Here is a 25662-nt window from a genome sequence, read left to right on the forward strand (position 1 = left end):
CATCAAGAAAAAAAGAAAAAAAATGTCATGTCAAGAGTAAAGGTTTTATGTTTTAAGGAAAAAGTTTTTTTTTTTTCAAGAAAAGGTGTTCTTCAAGAAATAAACATTTCTTTGATGAAAAACTCAAACCTTGCAAGAAAAGTGACACTTTTCAAGAAGATGGTACATTTCTTCAAGAAAATACGTTGAGCTTTTCAAGAAAACACATTCATATTTTTCAAGAAAGAGGTCATTTTCAAATGAGGAAAAAAAAAAACTGTATTTGTTCCAGAAAAAAAAGTAACATATATTTTTTGGGTCATATTTTTTGTAGAAAAAAGTAAAACATTTTGCAAAAACAAAATGGGTGATGGTTGGGAGAAAAAAAAAATTGTAAAGTATATATTTTTTCATAATGTTGCAACTTTTTTGGATGAATATTACAACTTGAGTCTTCCACTTTTTTTCTCAGCACTTTGTAGCAATGATTACTTTTTTATTGTAACATTAAAACTTTGGGCTCGCAAAAGACAACTTTTATTGTAAAGCTAGAAAATGTATTAAATTTACTAAATTTTTTGTAATTAATTATTAGATTTGGGCTGCCATAATAATTTGAAAACAATCTTACAACTGATCTTGTAATTTAAAAAAAATGTACAATTGTGTTCTTCTAACGTTTTGACTTCATATTTTTTTCTTTAACGCTGCGACAAAATTGTCACAATACAAAAGATTACGACTTTTTCTTGTAACGTCACATTAGTCTCATAATATCATACATAAAATATCAACTTTTTTAAATTTCGTAAAGTCATAAATTCTCATGAAGTTAAAACTAAATTCTCACAATTATTATTTTTTTTAGCCAAATTCTACCTTTTTTAAGGCTTGTAAAAAGTATACCAGCATTATCAGAATTGTTCTTTTTCTCTTGCAATATTCTAACGTTACTCAACTTATTAAAACTCGTAACGTTACGTTTGTTTTTGTAAAAATGTTAATAAAATAATTTTCATCTTTTTTTTCCGTCATTAAATAACTTTAGATCCAGGTAAATAATTTCAGGATTCCCCCCCCCCCCCCCCCCCCCCCCCCCCACTTTTGCTGACAAGAGTGTATTTGCAGTAATTCTAATGAATGAAAAAGTGCCAAATTTCCATGTCAAAATTAAGGTGTATCTTGTACAGTTAGTATGGAATGAATATATTTCCCTACTGAGTGACAATCTATTTCTGATTGACATGGACGGCGAGATCAGCGGGGGGTCCGATAATTGTTGGCTCGCGTGCCCCTTTGCCCTCAAACCTCGCACTCCCCTACACACACACGCGGACGCGCACACACACACACACACACACGAGCGCGCACACACACACAGTTATCAGACGCTCCCTGCTGCCGTTGTTTTCAGAGGTCAGAGTTGTTTGTTTGCCCGGAGGCCCGCAGCGTGATAGTCGGACTACGCCTGAGCGCCCCACGCATATATCGTACCCCCCACCCAACCCACCTAAGCACTCCCCCCCCCTCCCGCACCATCAGCTCATCTTAATCTGAGCGTTATCAGCTCACTCCCCCGCCCCCCACGAACTCAGAGCTTGTCTTTTTAAAAAGGAACACTTCCCCCAGGAAATGACAGAGAGACTCCGAGGCAGATAGACAACGTCTCTATCTGTCATGGCAGAAGATTGGGGTCACACTATCAGGGGATTTGGGGAGGAGGGGGGGGGGGGGGGGGGGGGCACGGGGTGTCACTCAGGTGGGCTTCACAGGCCTCAGGTTCAAATCCATCCACTGATCCTACAGCAGTGATTCTCAAAATGTGGTATGGGTACTACTAGGGGTACGTGGGCTCCCTCTAGTGGTACGTGAAAGAATCACTGCCTAAGTACAGTTCCGTTGTATTTAACTTTAAAGTTCACGAATCTAGCAGATGGAGCTCTGCTGATTTCAAGGGTTTTGGTGTCAAGTGAGTTCTGCCTAGCAACAAGCGACCAATCAGAGATCATTAACTGTTGATCAACGTTGCCGCGACGGATAGCTAGATCAATGTTTTTATTTCATTATGAATCATATACGATAGATCAGTGATTCTCAAAATGGCGTACTTTATTCTCATACAAGTAAGATTTTGGTCTCTTAAAAATGCAACTTTTTCTCATAAAATAATGTTTTAATTCTACGGGCCTCCTCCTGATATGTGTGCCTTGGCCACCAGGGGCAGTAACATTGATATGATGGTGTAAAATGAAAGAAACTAAGAAGAACTAAGATCCAGTAATATTGGTTGTTTTTCGCAGAGGATAAAGAATGAATGCCTGAGTATTTTTATATTGTGCGTCCACATATGTTGCTGCCGTTTGTGTTCAGATATCCCTTGCTTAAAGGGTTATACCTACCGCATCAATGCTAGTTTCAATTCAATAGCCCGTCTATGCGGTGTGCATTGTGTGTTAGCATTGAGCTAGCGGACTTTCACAAGACAAACCCGTAAGTCGAGGTATCACTGTATTCCTAACACTTGCTTGTAGTTGTACGTGTGGTTTAGTAACATTTAAATACAGGATCAGACCTAAAGGGGAGGGAGAGGGAGTGCGGGGGGGGGGGGGGGGTCAGGGGGCACCGACCACCTGATTAAGCAACACTGAGGAAATGAGACAAGCACGGGGTCTATTTTCTCCAAGAATGGGAATGGATGAAGTGGGTGTTGCAGGTGGGATAAGTTGCGAACGTGTGTGCGCGTGCGCGTGTGTCGAAGTCACAGATATTAAATCAGCTCCTTTTAAGGAGGCACAACAGAAGCCCTGTGCCCCCGCCAACACAACAAAGAGGGCAGCCAGCCAGCAATTAACATTCCTGCCGCTTTTACGAGCTCGCCCGGACACGCCCCTTCACTCACACCCCATTAACGTGGCCCGCATTCGTCCTGGCAAACCATAACTGTCATTGTAATCCCATTAAAACAACAAACCGTGTGTGTGTGTGGGGGGGGGGGGGGGGCTATTGGGTGGAGAAGGACAGGGGCACGGGCAAGCAACATGTGGGTTAATACCATTAATTAGACGCGGCTTAAAACCATGTTGATCTTGTTTATGTTTGGCAAACTACTGTCAGATACTAATTATTATTAAAAAGATCCACTAGAATGTGTAAAAAGCCCCCAATGAAGCTTAGCTAGCCAATCTTTTGACTTTTAGGTCGTTCATACCGCAGGATGAGCCTTGAGTTTTGCGATTTTGTGGACAGTTTTACACTTTTTTTTCCCCACTTTAAATGTGTGTGTTTTTTTTTTTTTTTATAAACAGAAACGTCGTTGTTAACTACTTGTATACCAATTCAAATGGTAACTTTTTTTTTAAAGTCAAAAAGTGTCTCCAAAAACTTAGCTAGCTCATCTTTTGAGTTCTTCGTTTGTATCTTAGGCTAATCTTTGCATTTTTGCGATTTCATGTTTTTTTTTTTAATTGAAATGTTGTTTTTAATCGGAATCTTGTCATTAACTCTTTACATAACAATTAAAACTGATACCGTGTATTGGTAACTTTTTTTTTTAAACAGAACCTAATTATAACTGTATCATCTTGTATCACAAGAACTTCATTGGTATCGCTGGCAAATCCCGACAAATGACTACTTTTTCTAAAAACATCACTGTAAACTCCTTATATAACAATAAAACCAGATATTGTACAATTGTAACTTTTCAAAAAGTCGGAACATCCTTTTAAAGTATCGACAAGAACTACACTAGCTAGTGTTTTGACTACTGTGTACTTTGTATCCTTGCGGTTTCCTTTTTCCCCCCAATTCCGACTGTTCATGAACTCGCACGACTGCTACTGCAGAATATTTTTGCTTTGGACGCATGACTTCATCTTTCTTTCATCACAATTTTCTACATTTGCTTTTAATAGGAACGCCATGCTAAGCTGCTTATGGAACAATTCAAACACAGTTCACTAGAGGGCGCACAGTGGCCCCAAAAATCTGAGGGAGCTTTTTTTTTTTTTTTTTTTTTTTTTTTTACCTCATACATATCTAATGTGATTTTAATGATGTTGTAAACCTTTCTTTTAAACTTGATGCGTCTTTTTTTTTTTTTTTTTAGCAGGACGTTTACATCACAACAGAGGAACATTGTCTGTGTAATGGTCTTCAACATATTCCATTTATTTTGTCTTTAGAAGCACGGCTTCCATGTTTTTGTACAGATGTCAACAAGTGGGCATACACAACGCCACCCCAAAAAAGTTTTATATTTCTGTTTCTAAAGCTAATCTTTACATTGCCCGAATAACAAATGTTTATTAAATTTACCTTATTTCACTTCCATCATTAAAAACAAAACAAAAACAATCATTTGGAACATCATTGATAACTCCTTACATAACCGTTGAAACTTAATCTTAACATTTATTTTCATTGAGAACAGAAGTTCTTTTCGTCTCCTGCATCTGTTCTTAACTACTTTTCATGAAAACAAATGTCAACAAAACAGTTGCAGTTTTTTTTTTTTGTTAGTTTTTTTTTTGTTTTGTCTGCCTTCCAGCCCATGTGAGCTGTTCTTTTTTTTTTTTTTTACATATGGTAAGGTGTTTGAATTAAAACAAAAAGAGTCAGAAAAATTGAGCATACCTGCTGATATTATTTATATTTAGCTGAAAACAACAGTCAAGATACATATTGAGAAATGAAAAAAATAAAAGTACCCATCAATCATTTGGGTAATAATTTAAAGAAAAAATATAATCAAACATGTCATTGCTCGGGATGAAATAATTAATTTTTATTTAGTTATTGTATTTTCACGAGCATGAGGCACACTTAAAAGTGTTAAATTTTCTCCAAAATGGACGGTGCGCCTTATAATGCGGCGGCGCCTTATGTGTGCACCGAGTTCCAAAATCTATAAATGTTGTGTGATGAGCGCTCCGCTTGACTGACTGGGAGCATTTCCTGCCGACACGCTGCTTATCCAGAGGAAAAGCGGACGTGGCTGAGGACCGCATTAAAGGGGGAAGGGTGCGCGTGGAGGCACGCCCCCAGTAGGCATATAGCGCCGGTATGTGCATTGTGCAAAACAACATCGGTTTGTCAATGCTCTTCGATAAAGGAATGCAACCAGCAAGGTTAATTGAATCTTGAGATGCATTAAAAAAGTGTAGTTTATTCGTTTTCGGAGACTTTTATTTTGAAATACAATATCAGATCTTCATCAAACCTCTTTTAGTGGAGTTGCATTCCTTAACCAAAGAGCATTGACATCCGTATTATTGGGAAGTTTTTATTTTGAAGGTGGCTTTCGCCGCGAGTTGGCGACTTATTACCGTAATGAACAAAATTAGGGGCGGCTGGCTTGACCGCAATCGAAAAACTGCACCTACGAATAGACGCGCTTACGAAGCGCAGTTTAAACTGCAAGCTATCAGTTAGGCGGAGGAACAATTCAAGATCAACGAATCCACGGTTCGCAAGTGGAGCATGCAGGAAAACGAGCTTCTGAGGATCCCCCCGGCAACGAGACTGACTCCGACAATGACGAGAGGGAACCCGGCGTGTTTGATGGAGAACTTGCCCAGCTGTTCATTTCGGATACAGAACATGAGGACTTGGATGGATTTGTGGATGAGGATTGATCAAAAAATAAGGTGAGTACGTTCTTAAATACTTCAATTAAGTACAACCAAACTTAGTTTTGCTCCCGCTGCCTTTTTAAAAACATTGTTTTCGCGTGCATGCATGCTACCGTATGTTTTAAGCTAGCGTATGTTTGACCATGCCCAATAATACGGTGCGCCTTATGTATGTGTTAAATACAGAAATAGACCGCGTACGTGAGACTGCGCCTTTTAATACGGTGCGCCCTATGGTCGTGAAAATACGATAGCAAAGGTGCATTTTGTCTTGTGGTACCATCGAGATCCTCAAGGGGGTGACTGAGTGACAGTGTTAGCAGATTAATGACGACAGCTCAATAAATCTGAATTAGAATATAAATGGCTCTATTTACGTGGCACTCGGAAGCCGAGGTATCACTGTATAGGAATTATGGAGTCGGGAATGAGCGAAGGATTCCGAACACAGCCTATGCGCCTTTTACGTAGTGTGGTTTTTCACTCTGAAACGTACCGCTGTTGCTACGCGAAAGTCTTGGTGTGTTTGTTAACCAGCACGATTTCGATGACTCGCTCCTTCATTTCGCGCGCCATCTGACACCACACGCACGCCGAACAGAAGGTGGCGCACACGCAGTCATTGAACATGGAGCCCTGTGGACACACAACATTTGGAAAATCACACTCAAGACATTATTCTTGAGAAAATTGTTGGAATCTTGCGAGAAAAAGGTGGATTTTTTTTCTGGTTAATATGTACAGAAGAAAAGGGGAGAAAGAACAGAATAGAACATTTTTCAAGATAAATGTTTTTTTTGGGGGGGAAAAAAAAGATTACTCCTAGGAGGAGGAAGTAGTATTTGTTTTAAGGAAAAGATAAAATTCCCATTAAAAACCCATATCTTACATTTAAGAAATATTTTACATTATTTGAGCAATTTTTTATTTTTATTTTAAGTAGAAATCTTCTGAGGAAGTTTTTCCCCCACTATTATTTAATGATTCCTCACTAAAAAAAAAAGTCATATATTTCAAGGAAAACAACTTTTTTTTCCAAGAAAGAAAAATGGATTTTGACTAGAAATAAATTTTGTTTTTTGGCACAAAAAAAGCTATATTAGTTAAGTTATAATATTTGATATTTTTCCCACATATTTTACAAGAAAAAAGTCACACAAGGAAAAAGTTTTTTTTTTTCAAGGATGTAAATAATATTTCAAGGAAAAGTTAGACATTTCTATGAAAAAATCAAAAAGTCAACAATGATAAAAAAAAAAAAAGCGAGATCTTTTTTTCAGCAAAAAAAAGTCAAAATCACAAAAGTTATTTATTTCCATGAAAAAGCCATATTTTAAACAAATAAATGAATAAATACAAAAATTAAATAAAGAAAGAAATATACATTTTCAATAAAATGTTCAGACTTTTTGGGCAAAAAAAGTGGGATTATAAAAAACAACAACCACATCTTAGCTGAAAAAGTGTAATTAAAAAAAAACGTACGAGTGACTGAGTTAGTTAGTTCATTATTTTGTTGGTTATAGTGAGACACTGTTTTTTTTTTTAACATATTAATGATTACCTGACAATAACGCATGCTAAAATGGTACTCACTCAATTACCTGTACATAATTTACAGCGTATGTATTACGTACTTACCCGTATGCCGTAGAGTTGGCGCATAGACACCCTCATGGACATGGTGACGGGAGGGACACAGGGGCTCAGCAGTACGTCCACCAGGGGGAGGCAGAGGCACTCGCCGTACTTTTTGGCCGTCATGCAGGCGAAGCAAGGCAAGCACCAGAACGCACAGCAGCCTTTAAGTCAGCAACACACAAATTGTTGGATTTTGGTTTGAACCATCACTGTAACATGACTTTTTTTTCCACACAAAAATGGACAATATCCACCCACAATGACCTGCTTCACCCGTACACTTCCCTCTGACAGTAACCTATATGAACAATTTCAATCAGGTTTCCACGCATTCCACAGCACAGAAACCGCACTAATCGACCTAACCGATAACGGCTGTTGATTGCGGACTCCTTTCCCTACTCATTTTCCTGGACCACCCTTCAGCCTTTGACACAATCTCACATTCAAGTCAACATCTATCAAGAGACTTTCATCTACTGGAATTTCTGGCACTGCACTTTACTGGTTAACCTCATATCTTTCTGACCGCACTCAGTGCATCCAATTAAAATTCTTCACATCAGATCATGCCCCCATTTCCTTTGGTGTTCCGCAAGGGTCCGTCTTTGGTCCAATTATTTTCTAAATCTACATCCTTCCACTTGGTCATATCTTCGCAAATATAACACACTCTCGTTTCAGTCACACAACGCCATAACTCGGTCTGCCTACTTGCACCTGCGCAACATCTCCCGTCTCCTCTACCCTAACAACTCTGCAACTCTGATTCATTCACTTCTCACATTCAGTCTTGATTAGTGCAGTTCACATCTCATTGGCCTACCAAACAAACCCATCTGCAACTTTACAAAAGGTTGAAAACTCTGCCGCCCGCATTCTGACAAGATCCCCTTATACAAGATCCTCCTTTTCACATTGAAAGCCATCAATAAGCTCGCCACTCACTAGCCCACCAACCTCCTCCACATTAACATAGCCACCCGTTCTCTTAGGTCGTCATTCTCAGTTCAACTTGATCCACCTCCCGCCCGTCTGATCGCCATGGCATCGAGAGCCTTCAGCTGCTCAGCCCCTCATCTTCGGAACACTCTCCCACCTCACATTAGGAATTCGGACTCTCATCCCATTCAGAACATTACTCAAAACACATCTCTTTAAACAGCCACATTCTTTACAACTGGTTAGATCATGTATTGCTCATTCTGTATTAGACTACTTTGCTTTATTGTATTGCTCATTTTGTATTTCATTTTATATTGTTCTTTTTGTGGAAGCGTGACCTTCAGTGACATGAAAGGCCCTCAAAATAAAATGCATCATTAATAACATTCATCAACGTGATATGCAGTACAGTGGACCCCCGTGATAAACGGATATGGATATGTTCCAGACCCACCTTCCATAGGTGAAAATCCGCAATATGGACAATATAGTCTATAAATGCAGTATATCGCAGATTTTCACCTATAGCGGGTGGGTCTGGAACATATATCCCAATAAACGGGGGTTCGCTGTATGCTGTAAAAACCTACGGAAAAAAAAAAAAAAAAAAGCTTAAAAAGCCACTGCTGGGGTTCGAACCACGGGCGAACCGCAACGGAGCACTATACATCTTACACATGGGTACGTCGTTGCAGCAGTCGCAGATGCCGCTGCCCCACTTGTTGGACTCTCGGTGAACCATCACGGGCTGAGGCTGGTTGATCACCATCTTGGACGACATGGCGGCTCCTGGGCGGACGACACGTGAGAGAATGCGCTTTGGATTTTGCTTATTTGCAGCCCTTTAAACATGTAATTATATCTTCATTGCTTGTTAAATGCGGGCGTGTGCTGCTTTACATAATACCTAACCTAACCCTCACCCATAACAGCAGGAGTAGAACCAAAAACACTATGTATTTCCTCTGACAAAAAAAAGATGAAATTGTAGACAGGTACGATTGGTAGCGAGAATGATCTAAAAAAAAAATGCTCCACGTTTTAAAATCCAAAGGGTCATATTTTAACGACGTTGGAAATCTACAAGGAAAAGGGATAGTTTTCAAGAAAAAGTCACACATTCACTTAAAAAAAGGGATTGCATGAAAAAAAGTCGGGTTTTTTGGTCGAGAAAATTTGTATTGTATTTTTGTAATTGTATTTTTAAAAGTCTGAATTTTACAAGAAAGTCCCTTTTTTTGGGCGGGGGGGGGGGGGATCAGAATGTTACTGCTTGCCAGAGGAAAATAAAAACACAGTATTCCTCTTATAAAAAATCCAGAGGGAAATGTCTAAAATTTTCAAGGAAATTATGCTTCGAGAGAGAAAAAAAAAAAAAGTCAGACTCAAAGTTGGAAACGTACATGGAAAGATGGATTTTGCAAGAAAATTGTATTTTCCCAAGAAAATGTTCACGTTCTTTTGAGGGGGAAAAAAAAAGTTCGAGTCAGTTAATTTCAGAAAAGTCATCATTTTTCAAGACAAATTTCATATTTAGAGAAAAATTAAGCCATTTGCCAATTTTGAATCAGATGCAGATAGATAGATAGACAGACAGACAGACAGATAAACAGATAGACAGATGTGAAAGCTGACATCATGAAATAGCACATCAATTCAAGTGTAAATAATCGGAACAATGTGTCATCCTAAAAGAGTTATTGTGTGTTACCTGAGCGTGCGACACGTTAGGGAAGGAAAGCGAACGTCTTGTCGGAGCCCGAGTCGCTCCAGAAATAAAAGCCGAGAGGACCGACTGGAGCGACCTGTTGGGCCTGTTGTGTCCCAGCTGAGTACAAATTCAATTTGAATATGTTGTTTACAAAGAGGCGGCACGGTGGGCGACTGGTTAGAGCGTCAGCCTCGCAGTTCTGAGGACCCGGGTTCAATCCTGTGTGGAGTTTGCATGTGCCTGCGTGGGTTTTCTCCGGGCACTCCGGTTTCCTCCCACATCCCAAAAACACGCATTAATTGGAGACTCTAAATTGCCCGTCGGTGTGACTGTGACTGTGACTGTGAATGCGAATGGTTGTTTGTTTGTATGTGCCCTGCGATTGGCTGGCAACCAGTTCAGGGTGTACCCCGCCTCCTGCCCGATGACAGCTGGGATAGGCTCCAGCACGCCCGCGACCCGTGTGAGGAGAAGCGGCTCAGAAAATGGATGCATGGATGGATGTTTACAAAGAGGATGTGATGTCATCACCATCGGGGGGGCAGGGGTCCGCCTGGAAAACAGTTGCCCCACTGAGGTTCGGAAGCATTAGTCGTTAGCTTCATCAACAGTAACGTTTAATGTTTCACATCACATTTGAACAGCATTTGCAGCCTTGCGAGTGCTTCCCATTTTGAAGGAACTACATGCTCGGATTTTATTTGGTTGATTTTGTACAAAAATGATTGAGCAAATTTTCAACAATAATTATTTTGTGGATTTTGTGTAAAAATGATTTAGTATATATATTTCATTTTGAATATTTTGTACAAAAATATTTAATCTATTTCCTTTTTTTTTTTTTTTTTTACAAAACTTATTCTGTCTATTTTGTCTGAAGGTTATTTGGTCTATTTTTTTTGTACAATTATTGGACTTTGTACAGAAATTGTGCAGTGAATTTTGTATGAAAATTATTTAGTGGGTGTGGCACACAAATATTGTTGGGGTGGATTTTGTGCAAATATTTTTGGGGGCTAGAGTTAGTACAAAAAAATAAGTCGTTTTTGCACAAAAATGTGTGGATTTTATTGAAAGAAAAATATTTTGTTCAAAAATTATTTAGTACCTAAAAACAAATGTGGATTTTGTCTGAAAATTATTTTGTGGGTTTTACACAAAGATAATCGAGTGTGTGGTGTATCAAAATCTTTTGATGGATTTATTACAAAATGTTGTTGGTAAGATTTGGTAAAAAAATGTTTAAAAAAAGATGAAGTAGCTTTTTTAAAGACATTCATGGCTTTTGTTAAAAGAAAATTGGAATTTCTAAGAGAATTATTGTGGGGATCTATTAGATTTCATGCAAAAAATAAGTGTACTGGTGCAAAATTTATTTTGCGGCTTTTGTGGGGGAAAAAAAGCCATATCTGTCATAAATGTATTTTGTGGCTTTAATATGAAAATGATTTGATGGATTTTGAAGTATGATTCTGTGGATTTGGTGCAAAAAGTATTTATTACAGAGTGGTATATTTCGACGGAAATCACCAACACATTAGCTAACTGTTACTACTTGTAAAAATAGGGCGGTATCACACCAGTTCTGTTTGCTCTTTTCTTGTCTTGTCACGATCTTTCTGGAAAAAGTGTCCTAAAAAGGAAAAGAACATGCCAAATGCGGAGAGTCACTCCTTTGACGCAAGTGAGGCGCACTGAATACTTTTTTCCTGAAAACTCCAAATTTGAGGCTCTTCAAGGTGCAGGAGTGTACTTCGAGCGTCATGTTATGAAGTCGCGTTCGCAGAAACATTCCAGTAGATGCTTCGCGTGTGATGGCGATGACATCATTTATTTGAACAACCTTGAAATGTCACACTCCAAGTCACCGCCACCCGAAACCAGGAGTAGCAAGGGAGGGGTGGAAATTCCAGAATATTCAAAGATAATCTAAAATGCAATCTAGGTCAATCAGTCATTGTCTTGGCACCTTACACAACATTTCAGTGCATTTATTTTATTGATTTTTTTTTTTGGGGGTGATTTAAAAAAATGCCACATTGTCAATATGCAACATGGTTGCAGTTTGGTTGTAATTGAATGATAATTACCCCACGATACAAAAAGATAATTTTTTTGTGTATTTTGTTTTAATGTGCTTTTGTGGATTTCGTGCAAAAATGATTTAGTGCAATTTGAAAGGTAAATTATTTACTGGCTTTTGCCAAAAATTGAAAGTGAATAATTTTATTTTTTTACAAAGGTTATTCAGTAAATTTTGTGCAAATTAGTATTTAGTGTATTTTGTACAAAAAAGTGTGCGTCAGTTTTGTAGATTTTATACGACAAATGTTTAGTAAGGAAATGTTTTGGGTATTTTTTCATGAATTTTTTTATTATTTATTTAAAAAAAGACTGGAGGAAGACTGTATTTGCAAAAAAGTAAGTAGAAGATTTTGTGTGAAAATTATTGAGTGTGTTTTGTACAAACATTACGTAGAGGATTTTAGATAATTATTTCATGGCTTTAATACGAAAATAATTTTGGGGATTTTATACAATTATTGTATGGATTTTGATAAAGATTCTTTAGCGTATTTTTTTCAAAAATTATTTTGTGGCTTTTGTACAAAAACGTTTAAGTGTATTTTGTGCTAAAATTATTCAGTTGTATATTGTCCAAAAATTAGGTAGTGTATTTTATACGAAAATTAGGCAGTGAGTGGCTTTAATATTTTACACGAAAGTTACTTTGAGTATTTTGTAAAATTGAATGAATGAATAAAAAAATGAATACTGGATTGATTGACTGGATGGATAGTACTGGATTTTGTAAATTAATAAAGAGCAGCTTTCGGCTTTTGTGAAATAATTATTTCACAGATTTTGTAAAAAAATAAAATAAAAAATGAGCATGACAACTATTTTGTGGATTTTTTTCGTGGATTTGGCACAGACATATTTTGACACTTTATGCAACTGGTAATATTTTGCACTGTTGCAGTTTGCTCGAATGGAACTGCAATTACCTTACCTTAGTCGCCACAAGCGTCTAAATTGGGAATTCACGTGTCCGCCCATCCCGTCGCCGGCTGGACTGTAACCTCTCGGTTTACGCCGCAGTTCACTTGTTTGCTTTCTCGTCAGCGCGGGTCAGTAGGTTTGTCCACGAGGCGGCTTTCGGCCTGTTCATGTTGGACCCTGCGGATCCTGATGTGGGTCGAAGGTAACTGAAACACTACGGAGTGAAGTCTGCCAGCAGAAACACGAGATACAAAAGGATACAATAAGAGGAGAAACAGAAGGAAAATGTGATTTCTCAAATAATATAAAACTACAGTATATATATATATATATATTTTTTTTTTTTTAATCTATAATATAGCTTAATATGAATAATAATGTTATTATTATTCATATTATTCATATTAATATGAATACTAATGAAAACATTATATTATCATCTATAGAAATCTTTTTTTATGACGATTATTATTTTTTTATTTAACATTGGACATGTCAGCAAAGGGTTTTGCAACAGCACGACTCACAATTGTTTGTCATCAACGTCTATTAAATAAATGAGTGATTAGAAGTAACGCCGGAACGGGTCGAACCAAGTCATCATTGCCCGAACAATTCACTAATAGTTCATTTTGACCACGTATGTATTCCTTAGCGCCAGTTCTCACCCTCTCATTGGCACAGTTCTTCAAATAAGAGGCACAGTGTGCTTGCTTCAAGCTGTTCATTGGTCACTTCCAGTAGAGGTTTACTGTAAAACTGACACCACAAAAGACAATTTAAGATTGTATATTTAAAGATCAAAATGTTCCAATAAACCATATCATTTCGTCTAAAGAAAATGCACTAGCTTAATGCTAACATTTAATATGACAAACCAAAGACAGGCTGACGGAAGGCTTGGACGTTATGGTAAATAAAAAAACGGAGCGGCAACACATGCAAACATAAACAACAACTTGTCAAACAGCAAATCGTGCTTCTGTCCGACAGTGAAGGGGCCTCTTCTTCCTTTTTCTTTCTATTAACTACGCCACATCTCTTTCAGTAGAGCTCAGTGCTGCCAAGCATGTTGTGACACAACGTGGTACTACACTGAAGGTGTGCAACTGTAAGTTCAGTTGTGTGTTCTGCAAATAACAAAAATCCGTAAGTAATTGACGCCACCTAATAAGGTTTAGAATTGCCTATAGATTCCACAAGATGGCAAAGCACCTTTCTTCAATTAGACAAGGCTACGTCCTGAATAAATAAAGCTATTCCCCTCGGTTCATTCGCCACCAGATGCCACAAGATGGTGCCAAAGCAATATTTTTTAGATTATTCATAGCTTTGGCCTGAGCACAAAAACTGTGAATACGGCTAGGTTACCCCAAAAATGTGCAAATATGGAAATCTGTTCATGCTGAACCGCGAATATGTGGAAGTTCACTGTATAGTAGTAGAAGCTTTTGACTCAAATGTAATAAAACCACAAAGGAACTGTTATAAAACGTCCCCAAAATGGTTAAGCTATAAATGTGGAGTGTGTTTGTGTAGAGAGCAGGGGGGATGGAGGGAGGAGTCAAAAGACGAATAAAATAGCCAAGATTTGCAGCATAGGAGATGAGACGTACAGCTCCCTCTGACCATTCGGTAAAAAGATATATATATATACATGTTATTATGAATATTATTATCATTTTGATGTATATGCTTCACAACTTGCCATTTGCGTGCAGGTGAAGGCACAAAATGGAGGGCAGAATTGACTCCGAAAATGCCCAGACGACCACCGGGACCGGACTCCCTTGCAGACCCTCGGAGGAGCACAGGTGGGCGGCTGACCCTTTCCTCACGGCGGCCCGGCTTCTCCGCGGAACGTACCATGTGGACCTGTGCAGGGGGGACAGAAAAGTTAAAGAGGACAAAAATCATCGCCCCAGAGGTGCTGGTGGGTCGGTGAGGACGGCACGCGGGCAGCCCAGAACGTTAAAGACTCCCAGACTGGCTCCCATTGCTGAGATGTAGTTGGTAGACGGTGTAAGATTTTGGTCATTAAAATGTGTCATATAAAAACCACGTTGCTTTGCTCATTCACAAATCTCCCTGATGGATTTGCAGCAAAATGTGCCAATCTTCTACTATCCCATGCGTTTTAAATGCATCTTGTTGGTTATCATTTACAACCAGACTGCCTTTGTGTGAAAAATAGATTTTCATACAATATCCAACAAAATTTGCATTGGACTTAATAAGTAAACAAATGATTGTCAAGGCTTTGTGGTTGTATACATTATGAATACTATTTCAAATAATTTTAAAATACATATATATATATATATATATATATATATATATATATAATATGTATATAATTTGTATTAAGCCAAATGTTTTAAATGGAAGCCAACGTTTCACCTGTTGGGAGTAGCATGGTAGCATGTTAATACATGCATTGTACAAAGTTATACTTAGAGTTTGTAATTATTTTGCATTTACTGTTTTAAAAAAAAAAACGTGTTTCCGCCCGGTTTCGAACCGGGGACCTTTCGCGTGTGAGGCGAACGTGATAACCACTACACTACGGAAACCCATGCTAACAACAACGCCCAAAGCTAGTTATATAGCATTACCGTGCGCCATGTTTACGTCCTGTCTTCCGTTATGGGCAGTTTCTCAACCTAGAAACATAAAAATAATAAACAATCACGTAATACAATCAAACGTTCGTTATGAATATCGAATGGTCCCCATTTTGTATTTCAGGGGTATTGCTTGTTCGTTCGCTGTAATTAGGTTAACAAGGCCATTGTGCTCTACTGCCGCCTGCTGGGAAAAAGACGCATTGTTGCGTTCCAGAACAAGGTGCCGTAATTTGATAGCCGAATGTAGTTTAATGCCAGTTTAAAAAAATAATCATTGTAAATCGGTAACATCTCGCAGGGGTACCTGTAAATGTCGCCAACATCCCCCGAACTCACGGCTGTGGTGTCCTTAAGCAAGACACTGATACCCCGAAATGCTGCCCGGGCGCTTCAGCTGTCCCCTACTCCAGTGTGTTCCACTAACTTGTGTACGTGTTCACTGTGATTGGTAAAATGCAGAGAACAAATTTCATGTGCATGCATGCATGTTCATGACAATAAAAGGTGATTCTTCTTGTGACCACAACAGTAAAGTGCCAACAGTTATTGTTTTTGTATGATTACAAATAAAATGAAATGCATTTTGAATACAAACTGAATTTAAAAAAAAAAAAGCTACAACATAAAAACTGCATCAAATGGATAAAGTAAATTGTGCCAAGATTCGTATAGCTGATTATGAAAAAAAAAATATTCCACAGAAGAGCAACCAAGAATTTTGGTAAATTTTAGAAAATGTCATCCATTTGTATTAACTATACTGGAAAAATGTGTGGCCCCAGCAATAAACTCAAAAGCATCCCACTATTAACTAATCTAAAACCAAATGAAATGACAAAATGTGCATTGAGCAAAGTTTTATTTTCCCAATACAGAATTGAAAAGGACACCATCTTTGTGAATTTCTCTTTTTTTATTTGTCAAAAAAGCTCCTTTACAGCGCCAAGACGTCCAACCTGTAAAGCCAGCCGACATGTAAAATACCCTTACAATACATTAGAATCAAAACAGGTACCAAAAAGTACAGTAAAATTACACTTCCTTTCAATGGAAATGTTGGGAAGGGAAGAAAAAAAAACAACAAAAAAAACACAAAGGGGAAAATAAAACCTAAAAAATGAAAGAATACAATTAAAAAAAAAACAAAAAAACAAACAAAAAAAAAACATGGAAAAGTTACATTTCTTGATGTTTTCTGTACAAATGGTCTTCTGTCATAAAAGGAGTCGCATCCGTCCAGTCGGGTGTGTTTTGCTGGATCCTGGAGGAGCAAACAACAACACTAACTTTGTCCGAGATGTGGGGAGAGAAAAAAATAAAATAAAAGAAAAATACTGCAAGGCCAGCATATGACGTACCTCATGTGTTAGCATCAGTATGGCTTGTAGGTGCTCTGGTGGCCCCGTCTGGGAGCCTTGCCATAACTGGCGCTGCCCTGGCCTGTCATCACACACACACAAACACCACATCACTTGCGCACAATGTAAGTAGACACCACCACAAAAAAAAAAAAAAAAAAAAAAAAAAAGACAAAAAGTCCCCCGAAAGAATTGCAGTTAATGTCAAAAAAGCTACATTTGTCTTAAAGAAAAAACATTTTAAAAATAAGTAAAAAAAATAATAATAATAAAAAAAAACTACAAAAGGTGGTAAAATGTTACACTTAAAATAACGGATACAATTGTTACCAAAAGTTAAAAAAAGTCGAAAATGTTGCAAATTAAAAACGAAAGTATAAAACAAAAAAATTCAGAAAAAAATAGTGTGCAAAGTTTTAAAGAGCTAAATCCCTAAAAATGACCAAACAATTGTTTTGTTACAGATGAGTTACAAATAATTTACAAAAAAGCAACACATTTAAGATTTTTATAAAAGTACAAAAAGTAATTTTGAAATTTTGAAGAGAGATTAAACTAATAGTTTGAAAAGTTAAAACATTCAAATCAAAAGTAAAAAGTTAAACATTACCTAAAGCAAAAAAACAACAACAATAAAAATGAAAACAAACAGCTGTAAGAAGCTACAAAAAAAGTGTAACGAAATAAAAAAGTTATAGAAAAGGTCTGTTAAACAAAATTAAATTCTGAATAGAAGCAAAAAAAACTTGTGGGGGGGGGAGAATCCTGTCTGACTTCATGGGGTGTACTTACTGTAGTCATAGCCAGGGTATCCATAAAAAAAAAAAAAAAAATCCCGTCCGACTTCATGGGGTGTACTTACTGTAGTCATAGCCAGGGTATCCATTAAAAAAAATTAAAAAAAATCCCGTCCGACTTCATGGTGTGTACTTACTGTAGTCATAGCCAGGGTATCCATAGTAGCCGCCGGAGGGGTAGTCATAGCCGTAGCCACCGTAGCTGCCGTAGCCACTGTAGCCGCCGTAGCCTTGGCTGCCGTATCCCTGGTAGCTCCCGTAGCCGCCGCTCTGGTTCCAGCCCTGGCTCTGACCTGCCGACACGCACACACACAGCCGATTACACACGGAGCAAAGTGACCAATCCGCCCGCAGGCCTCGTTGGATTTGACTACTATTAATGCCTAAACTCAAGGATGACGCCCGACCTCCTCCGCGGCCTCTGCCCCCTCGGCCGCCGTAGCCACTGCCGCTGCTGCCGCGTCCTCCGCCATACTGCTGCTGCTGCTGTTGCTGCTGCTGGTACACCTCCTTGGGCTGGGCGATCTTCAGCTCACACTGCTCGACCACAAAGAACAAAACGTCCATGTTAAACGATACCAAGAGGGAGAGTGCGTGAGGGGGTCCTTCGTTTTTTTAAGAGTGGACCAGTTGAAAAAGACGACTGACCCTTCCACCCTCAATGTTGTGGTACTTCTTCTCCAAGCATTTCTTGACACTGGCTTCCTCTTTGTACGTGATGAAGATGAAGCCCCTCCTCTTCTTCGACTTGGGGTCCAGGGGCAGCTCGATAGTCTCGATCTGCAAGAAAAACAACAACGCGCCTGTGTCTTAATCATTAAATGTCAACGTTCCTAAATCTTTTCAGCTGTGATCGACCATCTATTAAACTGACCCAAAAAAAAAATAATTGCCACTTAAGGAAACCAAATTTAAGACTACTCACAATTTAAAACACGACCACCGAGAGTCTGCAACATGGGATCCATTTTAAACCCACTATATATTAAGTTATTTTGAAACAAACTATGTAAATATGTTGATAATGATAGCAGCTTGTTCTATGAAAAGAACGCTGGCTACGTAAATCGATACCAAACAAAAACAAATGACTTAATTTGGCAACAAGACAGCCTTTCAAGACGTGGCCAGTTGTATTTTGGGGGCTGGTTAAATTTCATAAAGATCTTCAAGCTTCCCCTGATGCTGTCCAACATCAATACAAAAACTTACAAAAATGAATAATAAATCACTGTTTTTAATTTAAACTTTTTTTTTTTAAAAGAAACTGAATAAAATTTAAAAATAAAAGTACCAAAAATGTTATAAATTTAATGAGAGGTGAATAAGTTCCAGAAAATTCCAGAACCAAACCATCCTCCTCCACCCCAAGGCTGCAAATATCCCCGCTTGTCAATCTCCTAACCTCTCCAAAGGCCCCGAAGTATTCCCTGATGCTCTCCTCAGTGGCCTCTGGGTTCAAGCCGCCGACAAAGATCTTCTTGACGGGCTCCTTCTTCATGGCCAGGGCCCGCTTGGGGTCGATCTGGCGACCGTCCAGTTTGTGCTGGTTCTGCTGCAGCACCTGAAACGCCGCACACGGTCAGTACCGAGGCGTACGCAATGACTATTGCGCAATATACTTAACAGTGACCCACTTTGTCCACACTGGCGGCATCTTTGAAGAGCACAAAGCCAAAGCCCCGTGAGCGTCCGCTGGCCGTGTCGATTTTGATGGTACAGTCTGACACCTCGCCAAATTTACTGAAGTAATCCTTGAGGTCCTTCTTGTTCGTCTCCCAGCTCAGGCCACCCACAAACATTTTGCTAAAGAGAAGAGAGGGGGGACTTGTTACTTTCACTAGTTATTTGCAGTAAGCATTGTCCAAATATCAGCACCTATATTCAGCATTTTGCCACATATCGGCATCTATCTTTTTCTGATCTGATGGATGTTGATTAGAGAACTTAAAACTCTGTAAACTTCAAGGAAGCATTTATTTGTTTAACTTTTCAGTTAATTCTGTAAGAGGTGCGGGTTCACTGTTATTAATATTGGATCGGTTCACTTCCCCGCTCAAACCGGTACGCCGATTAAGGCGCACTCACCCAGCATCCTCTTCGCTTTTGCTGGCGTCGATCTTGCCGCCGTCGTCGGCGCCGTGGCTTTCGTCGTCGGCCATCAGCTCGGCCTCGGCGGCGGCGCCGTTCTGGTCCTCGTCGCCGTTCTGCTCCGAAGTCTCCATGAGCAGCATGTCAGCGTCGGCCATCGCGGGGGTGGATCGTTACCTTAGCCTGAGTTGAGAATTGGAGAGAAAGTAAATGAACAGTAGGGCTGTCACTACTCAATATGTTGAGAATCAACGACAATTTATTATTCCAGCGGTTAAGCAGATAATTTTTGGGGCCAAATAATTGTTCCCATCAAATCATTTACCATCGAGAAGGTTGAACTCAGAGGATCTGGACAATTTTAAGTTACAACAATGGCTCTAAGCAACTAATCGTTTATCAAAATGGTTGTCTTAAGGGTAAAGTAGTAAGATGAGTTTGAAATGATAAGTGTTCATGGTTTGGGGGTACAGTTAGGGCTTGAACTTAATTATTCTGCACAAGTCCATTTCTCATGAACCACAATCGTTGTGTATCTTATGGCCATTTTTTAAACTTTCTCACGTTCCTACTGCTTTACAGGGATTAAAGAGCGTCTTCAAAGATGCTCGAGCCATAATTGACTAATAACAAACTAACAGTTTGGGGAGGGCGCTTCCTATTCAAATAAATGCACACTTTTAACTAGACCAACAAAAACATGCGCAATCATCACTTAGCAGTTCAATTCAAAATTATAGACTTTGATGCTTAAATAAAGGCTGTGTAATACAGATATTAAAACGGCCGTGTATTCACTTTGCGACGACGGGAAATGTTTGGTAACAATAAGCTGGTTGCTAACGAGCCGTGCTAACGAACTGCGCTGGGGGGAAACGAGCAAGGCCCGGCCGGCATCCGACCACCCGCAAGCGAAACAAAACATCGCATACCTCGCACGGAAATGAAGTTAAATCACAACGGAAGCGAGTAAGACGTGCATTTAGGTGAAAATTGCAGCTCGAATGCGTGCTAACCATTCATTCGCCATAGGTAATAAGAGCCTCACTGTTAGCCACCTAGCTTCCCGATAGCATCGTCTTTCCGCTCCTCCGGAAAATGTTACTATAGGACGGTAAACATCAAGTTGGAGGGTACCTCGCAGCGTAAATAGCCGCACACCAGCGCGTAATTTCACAAATGGTTACAAATAAGCACTTAAATAGACTAAAACAAGAGCAAAATAATCTTACTTTAAGAAGGGGGGAAAAAAAGAGGGAGACGCCGGAACGCAGCTCAAAATGGACACACCGAATTCGCCGCTAACTCGTGGCAGCTTATATATGACCGGATGTGACCAGGCCGCTGCGCATCCCAACAACAATCCTCCGGATTGGACAGTTGGTGGCGCGCGCCAATAATGCCGCCGCGCCATTGGCCAGAAGGTGGACGGGGTTGCTGTGACGCCATCATGGCGACCGAATGTCCTTCTTATGTTAGCCGCGTCCTGTGTGGAAAGCCGTTTGAGCATTTATTTGATAACTCTCGATATCCAGCTCACTACTAACGTGTTTGTCCTACTAGTCGGGACAAAGAGCGTACTAGTACACGAACCTTGAATTTCATGGATATAAAATAAACGCTTTCCACAAAGCCGTTTGAGCATTCGAAATCCTTGATATCCATCTTAAAGGTCCGAGTACTAGTACAAGACACTGCCCTCACTAGTAAGACAAATCAGCACACTAGTAGAACGACTGTCTCACCAGTAACGCCCCCGCTACTGTAGGGCATGCCTGCACACTAGTAGGACAACACCACGTTACTGCTTTTGCAAAACTGCACTAGCTGACATCTGCACGTTACTTTACAAGTGAAGCGCCAGATGTTAACCAGTATAATTTTGTCACTAGTGTAGCTTACAGTTGTCAACTAGTGCACATTTTTGCCTCACTAGTAGCATTTGTCAGACTAGTGAGGACGAAATATACTAGTATATAGACAATAGCTGACTTAAGGTCTATGTACTATTTTGCCCCCACTAGTAATTCAGCACACTACATGAGTAGAACAAATCCCTGGTAACATTTTTCACAAGCACTTTTGGACTACTTGTTTGCTATTAAACCTCACTAGTTAACTGTGCTGTACTAGTAAAGCTACTAGTCCCAATGAGCACACACACTCCTAGCACAAACATGCCCACTAGTAACATGTAGTTGTCCTACTAGTACTCAAAAGTTCACAGAAATGTCAAAATATTGGCAGCAGTAGAAAAACATTTTAAAAGGTAATGGATTCCCAAGAAACTGTACTCACTCTTACAACACGTCAAACTTATTTGAAATATTGATTTTATTTTACATTAGTGGTTAATTTACACCGTACGCGTTTTTACAACTAGGTTATTTTCTACTGGGGGAATTGCTCCAAGTTTCTTAGTAGTCCATGTAGTTCAGAGCATGGAACTGTCACCTGAGATTGAACAAAATGGATGCATGCTAATCAAAATAATGTATTATTATTATTTTTATTTTTTTTAAACTAAAAAAGTCAACACTTTGGAGCTGAAACGGACGAGTTTATTTCTTTTCACCGACAGTTCTCAATGTTACTTTATTCACAGTTACTAGAGTTTAAAAACACATTTACAGGTAGAATTACTTAAAAGCACTTGAATGTGTCAAGACGTTAAAAAGCAACACAAAAACCTCATTTTAAATCATACACAGTCAACTTATCCTTTAAAGATGCAGAAAATGCACTTAGACTTTAGTTTCTGTTTTCACCCTTCCAATGTTTTGGCAGGGACCTGAAAGTTTCTAGGAGCGGGACTGGCTGACCCAGTGGTACTTGTCCACGCGAGGCCCGGTGAAGGTGAACGTGGCCCGGTAGGAACTGAAACCTTTGGAGCCCAATGGCTGCTGCGTCGTAGGAGGCGGCAGGAAGGAGTCCCCACCGAAGGGCTTCCTCTTGGGGTAGGTGAGCCACGTCTGGGGAGCGCCTGGAGCAAACTCGCTGAACTGGGGGGAGAGAAATCATTCCAAATCCATATTAACTCATTCACTGCCAGCCTTCACAGTTCACGGCTTTTTGACTTCTAAAGCCGTCAATGGCAGTGAATGCGTTAAGGACATTGTTGCAGACTTAAGCGTGGTGGGAAGTACAAATACTAAGTTACTGTACTTTAAGCACATTTTCAGGCATCTGCCAAGGGTGTGGAAAGCTCTCCTTGCCCACATGCGAGGGCATTAGAGCACCTTAATTGGTACATTTCAAATTTCGTGAACCTTTATGGGGAGAAAAACATTCAAGGAGAGATTAAATTCAATTCTAATTTTCCAAACAGATATCACGTGACAGCGATCATTGCTGACAAGTCTGTAGCGTAAAATTTAATAGCGATAATATTTTTCAGAATGACTATAAAAAGCGCTCTACCATGCTTGTATTTCAATAAGGTTGTCGCCAACAGAAAATCACGAGGCTAAATTTAGGTTCATGTGAAAATTCCTTGCCTGCAGTAGTCCTCCAATGTGAAGTTTGCATTTTAGTCAAAAGGTTTAAGTCACAGATTTTCACCAATTTTGGGCAAGTCTGGACCGTAACCCCAGCGATAAGTGTTCACTGTATATAATTGACAGTTAATCAATCATTTGTACATTTCAGAGTCTGTACTGGGATTCAAGCAGTCAAATTAGTACTTCTACCAGTCTTTACCTGTGCCGACTTACCCGGTAGACACTGTTGGGGTTGCTAACAGTTGGGATGGTTTTGGGTTCGGCGCAAAGAGCAGACGGACTGCTGCAGCTGGCATCTACGCCACTGCCACGCTCTTCCTCGTCGTCGTCATCCGAAGAGCTCTCCGAGGGCACATCCAAGCTGGCACGCTCCACGGCGTCGTGGACTCTCCGGGAGAACTGGCGGTCGGCGCGCCGGCTGCCGTCCAGCACAGAGATGCAGAAGGGGGCGCCGTGTTCGCCGTACCTGTCACACACAGGAAAATTACACGTGGGAATAACTTTCGTATGTTCAAGTCTATATCGCTGGCATCGGGCAGGAATGCATCTCCAAAACCAGCACTTTTCAGGAACCCCCCCGCCCCCAAAAAAACATATAAAATAAAAAAAGGCACATTTTAGCCATTATCACATCTTCAAATACAACAAGCAATTTAACATTTTATATTGTTCAATATTTAAAAAAAATAAAATAACATACCCTCATTGGGACAGACCAACTATCGATTTGTGAAATGTTTCGACCCAACGCCAGCAATATAGAAAAAGGTCCACCAACCTGCACGAGACCTCGCCGGGGTCAACCCACACTGTGAGCTCCTGAGGCAGCCCCAGGTCCTCGTAGCGCACTCCGCTCCTCTCACACGCCTTTTGAAGCACTGGATCCTGTAGTTGCACCCGGTTCATTCGCAAACACCTGGAAAACAATGCGTGAATACAGGTACTTTCTACAATTGAAGTTTTTGCATATTTATATATATATATTTATATTTATATATAGCGTTCAGAGAGTTAAAGGAATGCTAAAAATAAACCTAACAATAGTGGAAAAGTGACATTTGTGGGAGTTATATAAAATCCCACATACCCAAAAAGTGCCCAATATCTTTATTTTAAGCTAACATTATCAGGCAAGTTAAAATTAGCTAGCTAAATGACACCTGCTTTAACGTCATTTGAAACCAGCACATAAACCCAGTTTACCCTTTAGCAACAGTCTAATGTCATTGATGCAAGGAAGCAACAACAAGCTCACAGACTTTGACAAAGTTCGACTAGCGTAAAAGCCTACACTGTAGTCGACTTTTAGTAAACTCTTAGACTTGCATGCATTTAGTAAAAGCCTACAAAGTAGTTTACTTTTACCACATTAAAAGATTTTACAACCCAACCCAAAAAGTAGCATTGAAGTGTACCTGTAGGCTTGTCCTTTGGTGGGCACGTTCGGGTGCCAGTGGTTCTTGTAGCTTTCGAACAGTGCGGACGTGAGCGCGGCGGCGAAGCGTTCGCGGCCATCGTTGTCCAGACGTCCGTAGCGCTTGACCAGGCGGGCCACGAAGAACACGGCGGCAGCAATTTCCTCCTTCATAGCCTCGGTTTAAATTAAACGACCTGAAAGGACAAGACTGCTTCTGTGCTAAAACATGGAAACGGGATAAAACCACGTAGGGTGCGCCTACAACAAGTAAAAAAAAAAAAAAAAGTAAAGCACGGCAAAGAGGAATCGCACAGCTCAAGCAAACATATTTGCTGTTGGATCTCCACACAAAAGTCACCCTTCTTGTTAACTAATAAGGTGACAGCACACCTGAAGACACTTAACTTAATTGGCAGCCGTGGAGCTAATCGTCTGATGGGTTAAAAAGCAGGAAATGTTCAAACTTGGATGCCATGTTCTGCCCGCGTGAGCTGGTGTTGTGTAGCCAAGCTTGGCAATTTAGTGGCACCCACCTGTCTAGGACAGGGACCACTTGCCGTTGAGAATCCCCCGCTGCACTGTCAGTTTGAAATAATGCCCTCTTTTTTACATGGATGGAAATTCTATTTTTTTTTTATCCAATTCATCAATTATTTGAAAAATTAACCGGGTGTCCACTCATCAAGTTTACTAAAGCTTTTTCAAGTAAAAAAAAAAAAAAAAATCTACTTCCAAGGTAAAGCGATTTTTTTCAATTTTTCATTTACAATACCAACCTGGAAGCATGATTTAGGGTTCAGCGTCTTGCCCGAGGACACTTCAACAGCAGACAGTCTGAGCTACACAAGGCTTGGTTGGGTAACAAACATTTTGCAACCATTCGTTGGTAAAATGGCCTTTCAAGTTTCACAATCAACACTGCATTAGTTTATTATATTTCAAATCTATATTTGTCAGTAT

At 39.6% G+C, this 25662-nt stretch overlaps 3 protein-coding genes and 1 non-coding gene across 4 annotated transcripts; all 4 read right to left on the reverse strand.

The window, feature by feature from the left end:
• Positions 1–4128: 4128 nt before the first annotated feature.
• Positions 4129–10446, reverse strand: LOC133467477 (cornifelin homolog B-like). Its single transcript, XM_061752382.1, has 4 exons — positions 9910–10446; positions 8874–8987; positions 7254–7414; positions 4129–6248 (listed from the first exon to the last, which is right to left on the reverse strand). The coding sequence occupies exons 2-4, from the start codon at positions 8977–8979 to the stop codon at positions 6117–6119; spliced, it is 399 nt and encodes a 132-aa protein (XP_061608366.1). The 5' UTR covers positions 8980–8987; positions 9910–10446; the 3' UTR covers positions 4129–6116.
• A 4966-nt stretch (positions 10447–15412) lies between these two features.
• trnav-cac (transfer RNA valine (anticodon CAC)) lies at positions 15413–15485 on the reverse strand. The gene has a single exon. It is a non-coding gene; the product is annotated as a tRNA-Val (tRNA).
• An 896-nt stretch (positions 15486–16381) lies between these two features.
• LOC133467527 (heterogeneous nuclear ribonucleoprotein A/B-like) lies at positions 16382–21168 on the reverse strand. Its single transcript, XM_061752474.1, has 9 exons — positions 21018–21168; positions 19783–19968; positions 19332–19500; positions 19100–19258; positions 18343–18474; positions 18102–18231; positions 17832–17987; positions 16898–16979; positions 16382–16800 (listed from the first exon to the last, which is right to left on the reverse strand). The coding sequence occupies exons 2-8, from the start codon at positions 19941–19943 to the stop codon at positions 16912–16914; spliced, it is 975 nt and encodes a 324-aa protein (XP_061608458.1). The 5' UTR covers positions 19944–19968; positions 21018–21168; the 3' UTR covers positions 16382–16800; positions 16898–16911.
• Positions 21169–22324: 1156 nt separating this feature from the next.
• On the reverse strand, positions 22325–25382 carry btg4 (B-cell translocation gene 4). Its single transcript, XM_061752011.1, has 4 exons — positions 24701–25382; positions 24064–24201; positions 23499–23751; positions 22325–22787 (listed from the first exon to the last, which is right to left on the reverse strand). Exons 1-4 carry the CDS (start codon positions 24871–24873, stop codon positions 22587–22589), a joined length of 765 nt encoding a protein of 254 aa, XP_061607995.1. The 5' UTR covers positions 24874–25382; the 3' UTR covers positions 22325–22586.
• Positions 25383–25662: the final 280 nt, after the last annotated feature.

The sequence above is a fragment of the Phyllopteryx taeniolatus genome, chromosome 17, assembly GCF_024500385.1.
Source record: "Phyllopteryx taeniolatus isolate TA_2022b chromosome 17, UOR_Ptae_1.2, whole genome shotgun sequence".
NCBI lineage: Eukaryota > Metazoa > Chordata > Actinopteri > Syngnathiformes > Syngnathidae > Phyllopteryx > Phyllopteryx taeniolatus.

Excerpts from the sequence above, each read along its gene's own strand:
- LOC133467477 (XM_061752382.1), bottom strand. The coding sequence starts at position 8,979 with ATGTCGTCCAAGATGGTGATCAACCAGCCTCAGCCCGTGATGGTTCAC. Across the intron at positions 7,415-8,873 it reads CTGCAACGACGTACCCATGT|GCTGCTGTGCGTTCTGGTGC; the intron begins GTAAGATGTATA and ends GCTGACTTAAAG. Across the intron at positions 6,249-7,253 it reads GCCAACTCTACGGCATACGG|GGCTCCATGTTCAATGACTG; the intron begins GTAAGTACGTAA and ends GTGTGTCCACAG.
- LOC133467527 (XM_061752474.1), bottom strand. The coding sequence starts at position 19,943 with ATGGCCGACGCTGACATGCTGCTCATGGAGACTTCGGAGCAGAACGGC. Across the intron at positions 19,501-19,782 it reads AAAAGCGAAGAGGATGCTGG|CAAAATGTTTGTGGGTGGCC; the intron begins GTGAGTGCGCCT and ends TCTTCTCTTTAG. Across the intron at positions 16,980-17,831 it reads ATACCCTGGCTATGACTACA|GCCAGGGCAGCGCCAGTTAT; the intron begins GTAAGTACACAC and ends GTGTGATGACAG.
- btg4 (XM_061752011.1), bottom strand. The coding sequence starts at position 24,873 with ATGAAGGAGGAAATTGCTGCCGCCGTGTTCTTCGTGGCCCGCCTGGTC. Across the intron at positions 23,752-24,063 it reads CCCGGCGAGGTCTCGTGCAG|GTACGGCGAACACGGCGCCC; the intron begins GTTGGTGGACCT and ends TGTGTGTGACAG. Across the intron at positions 22,788-23,498 it reads ACCCCAACAGTGTCTACCGG|TTCAGCGAGTTTGCTCCAGG; the intron begins GTAAGTCGGCAC and ends CTCTCCCCCCAG.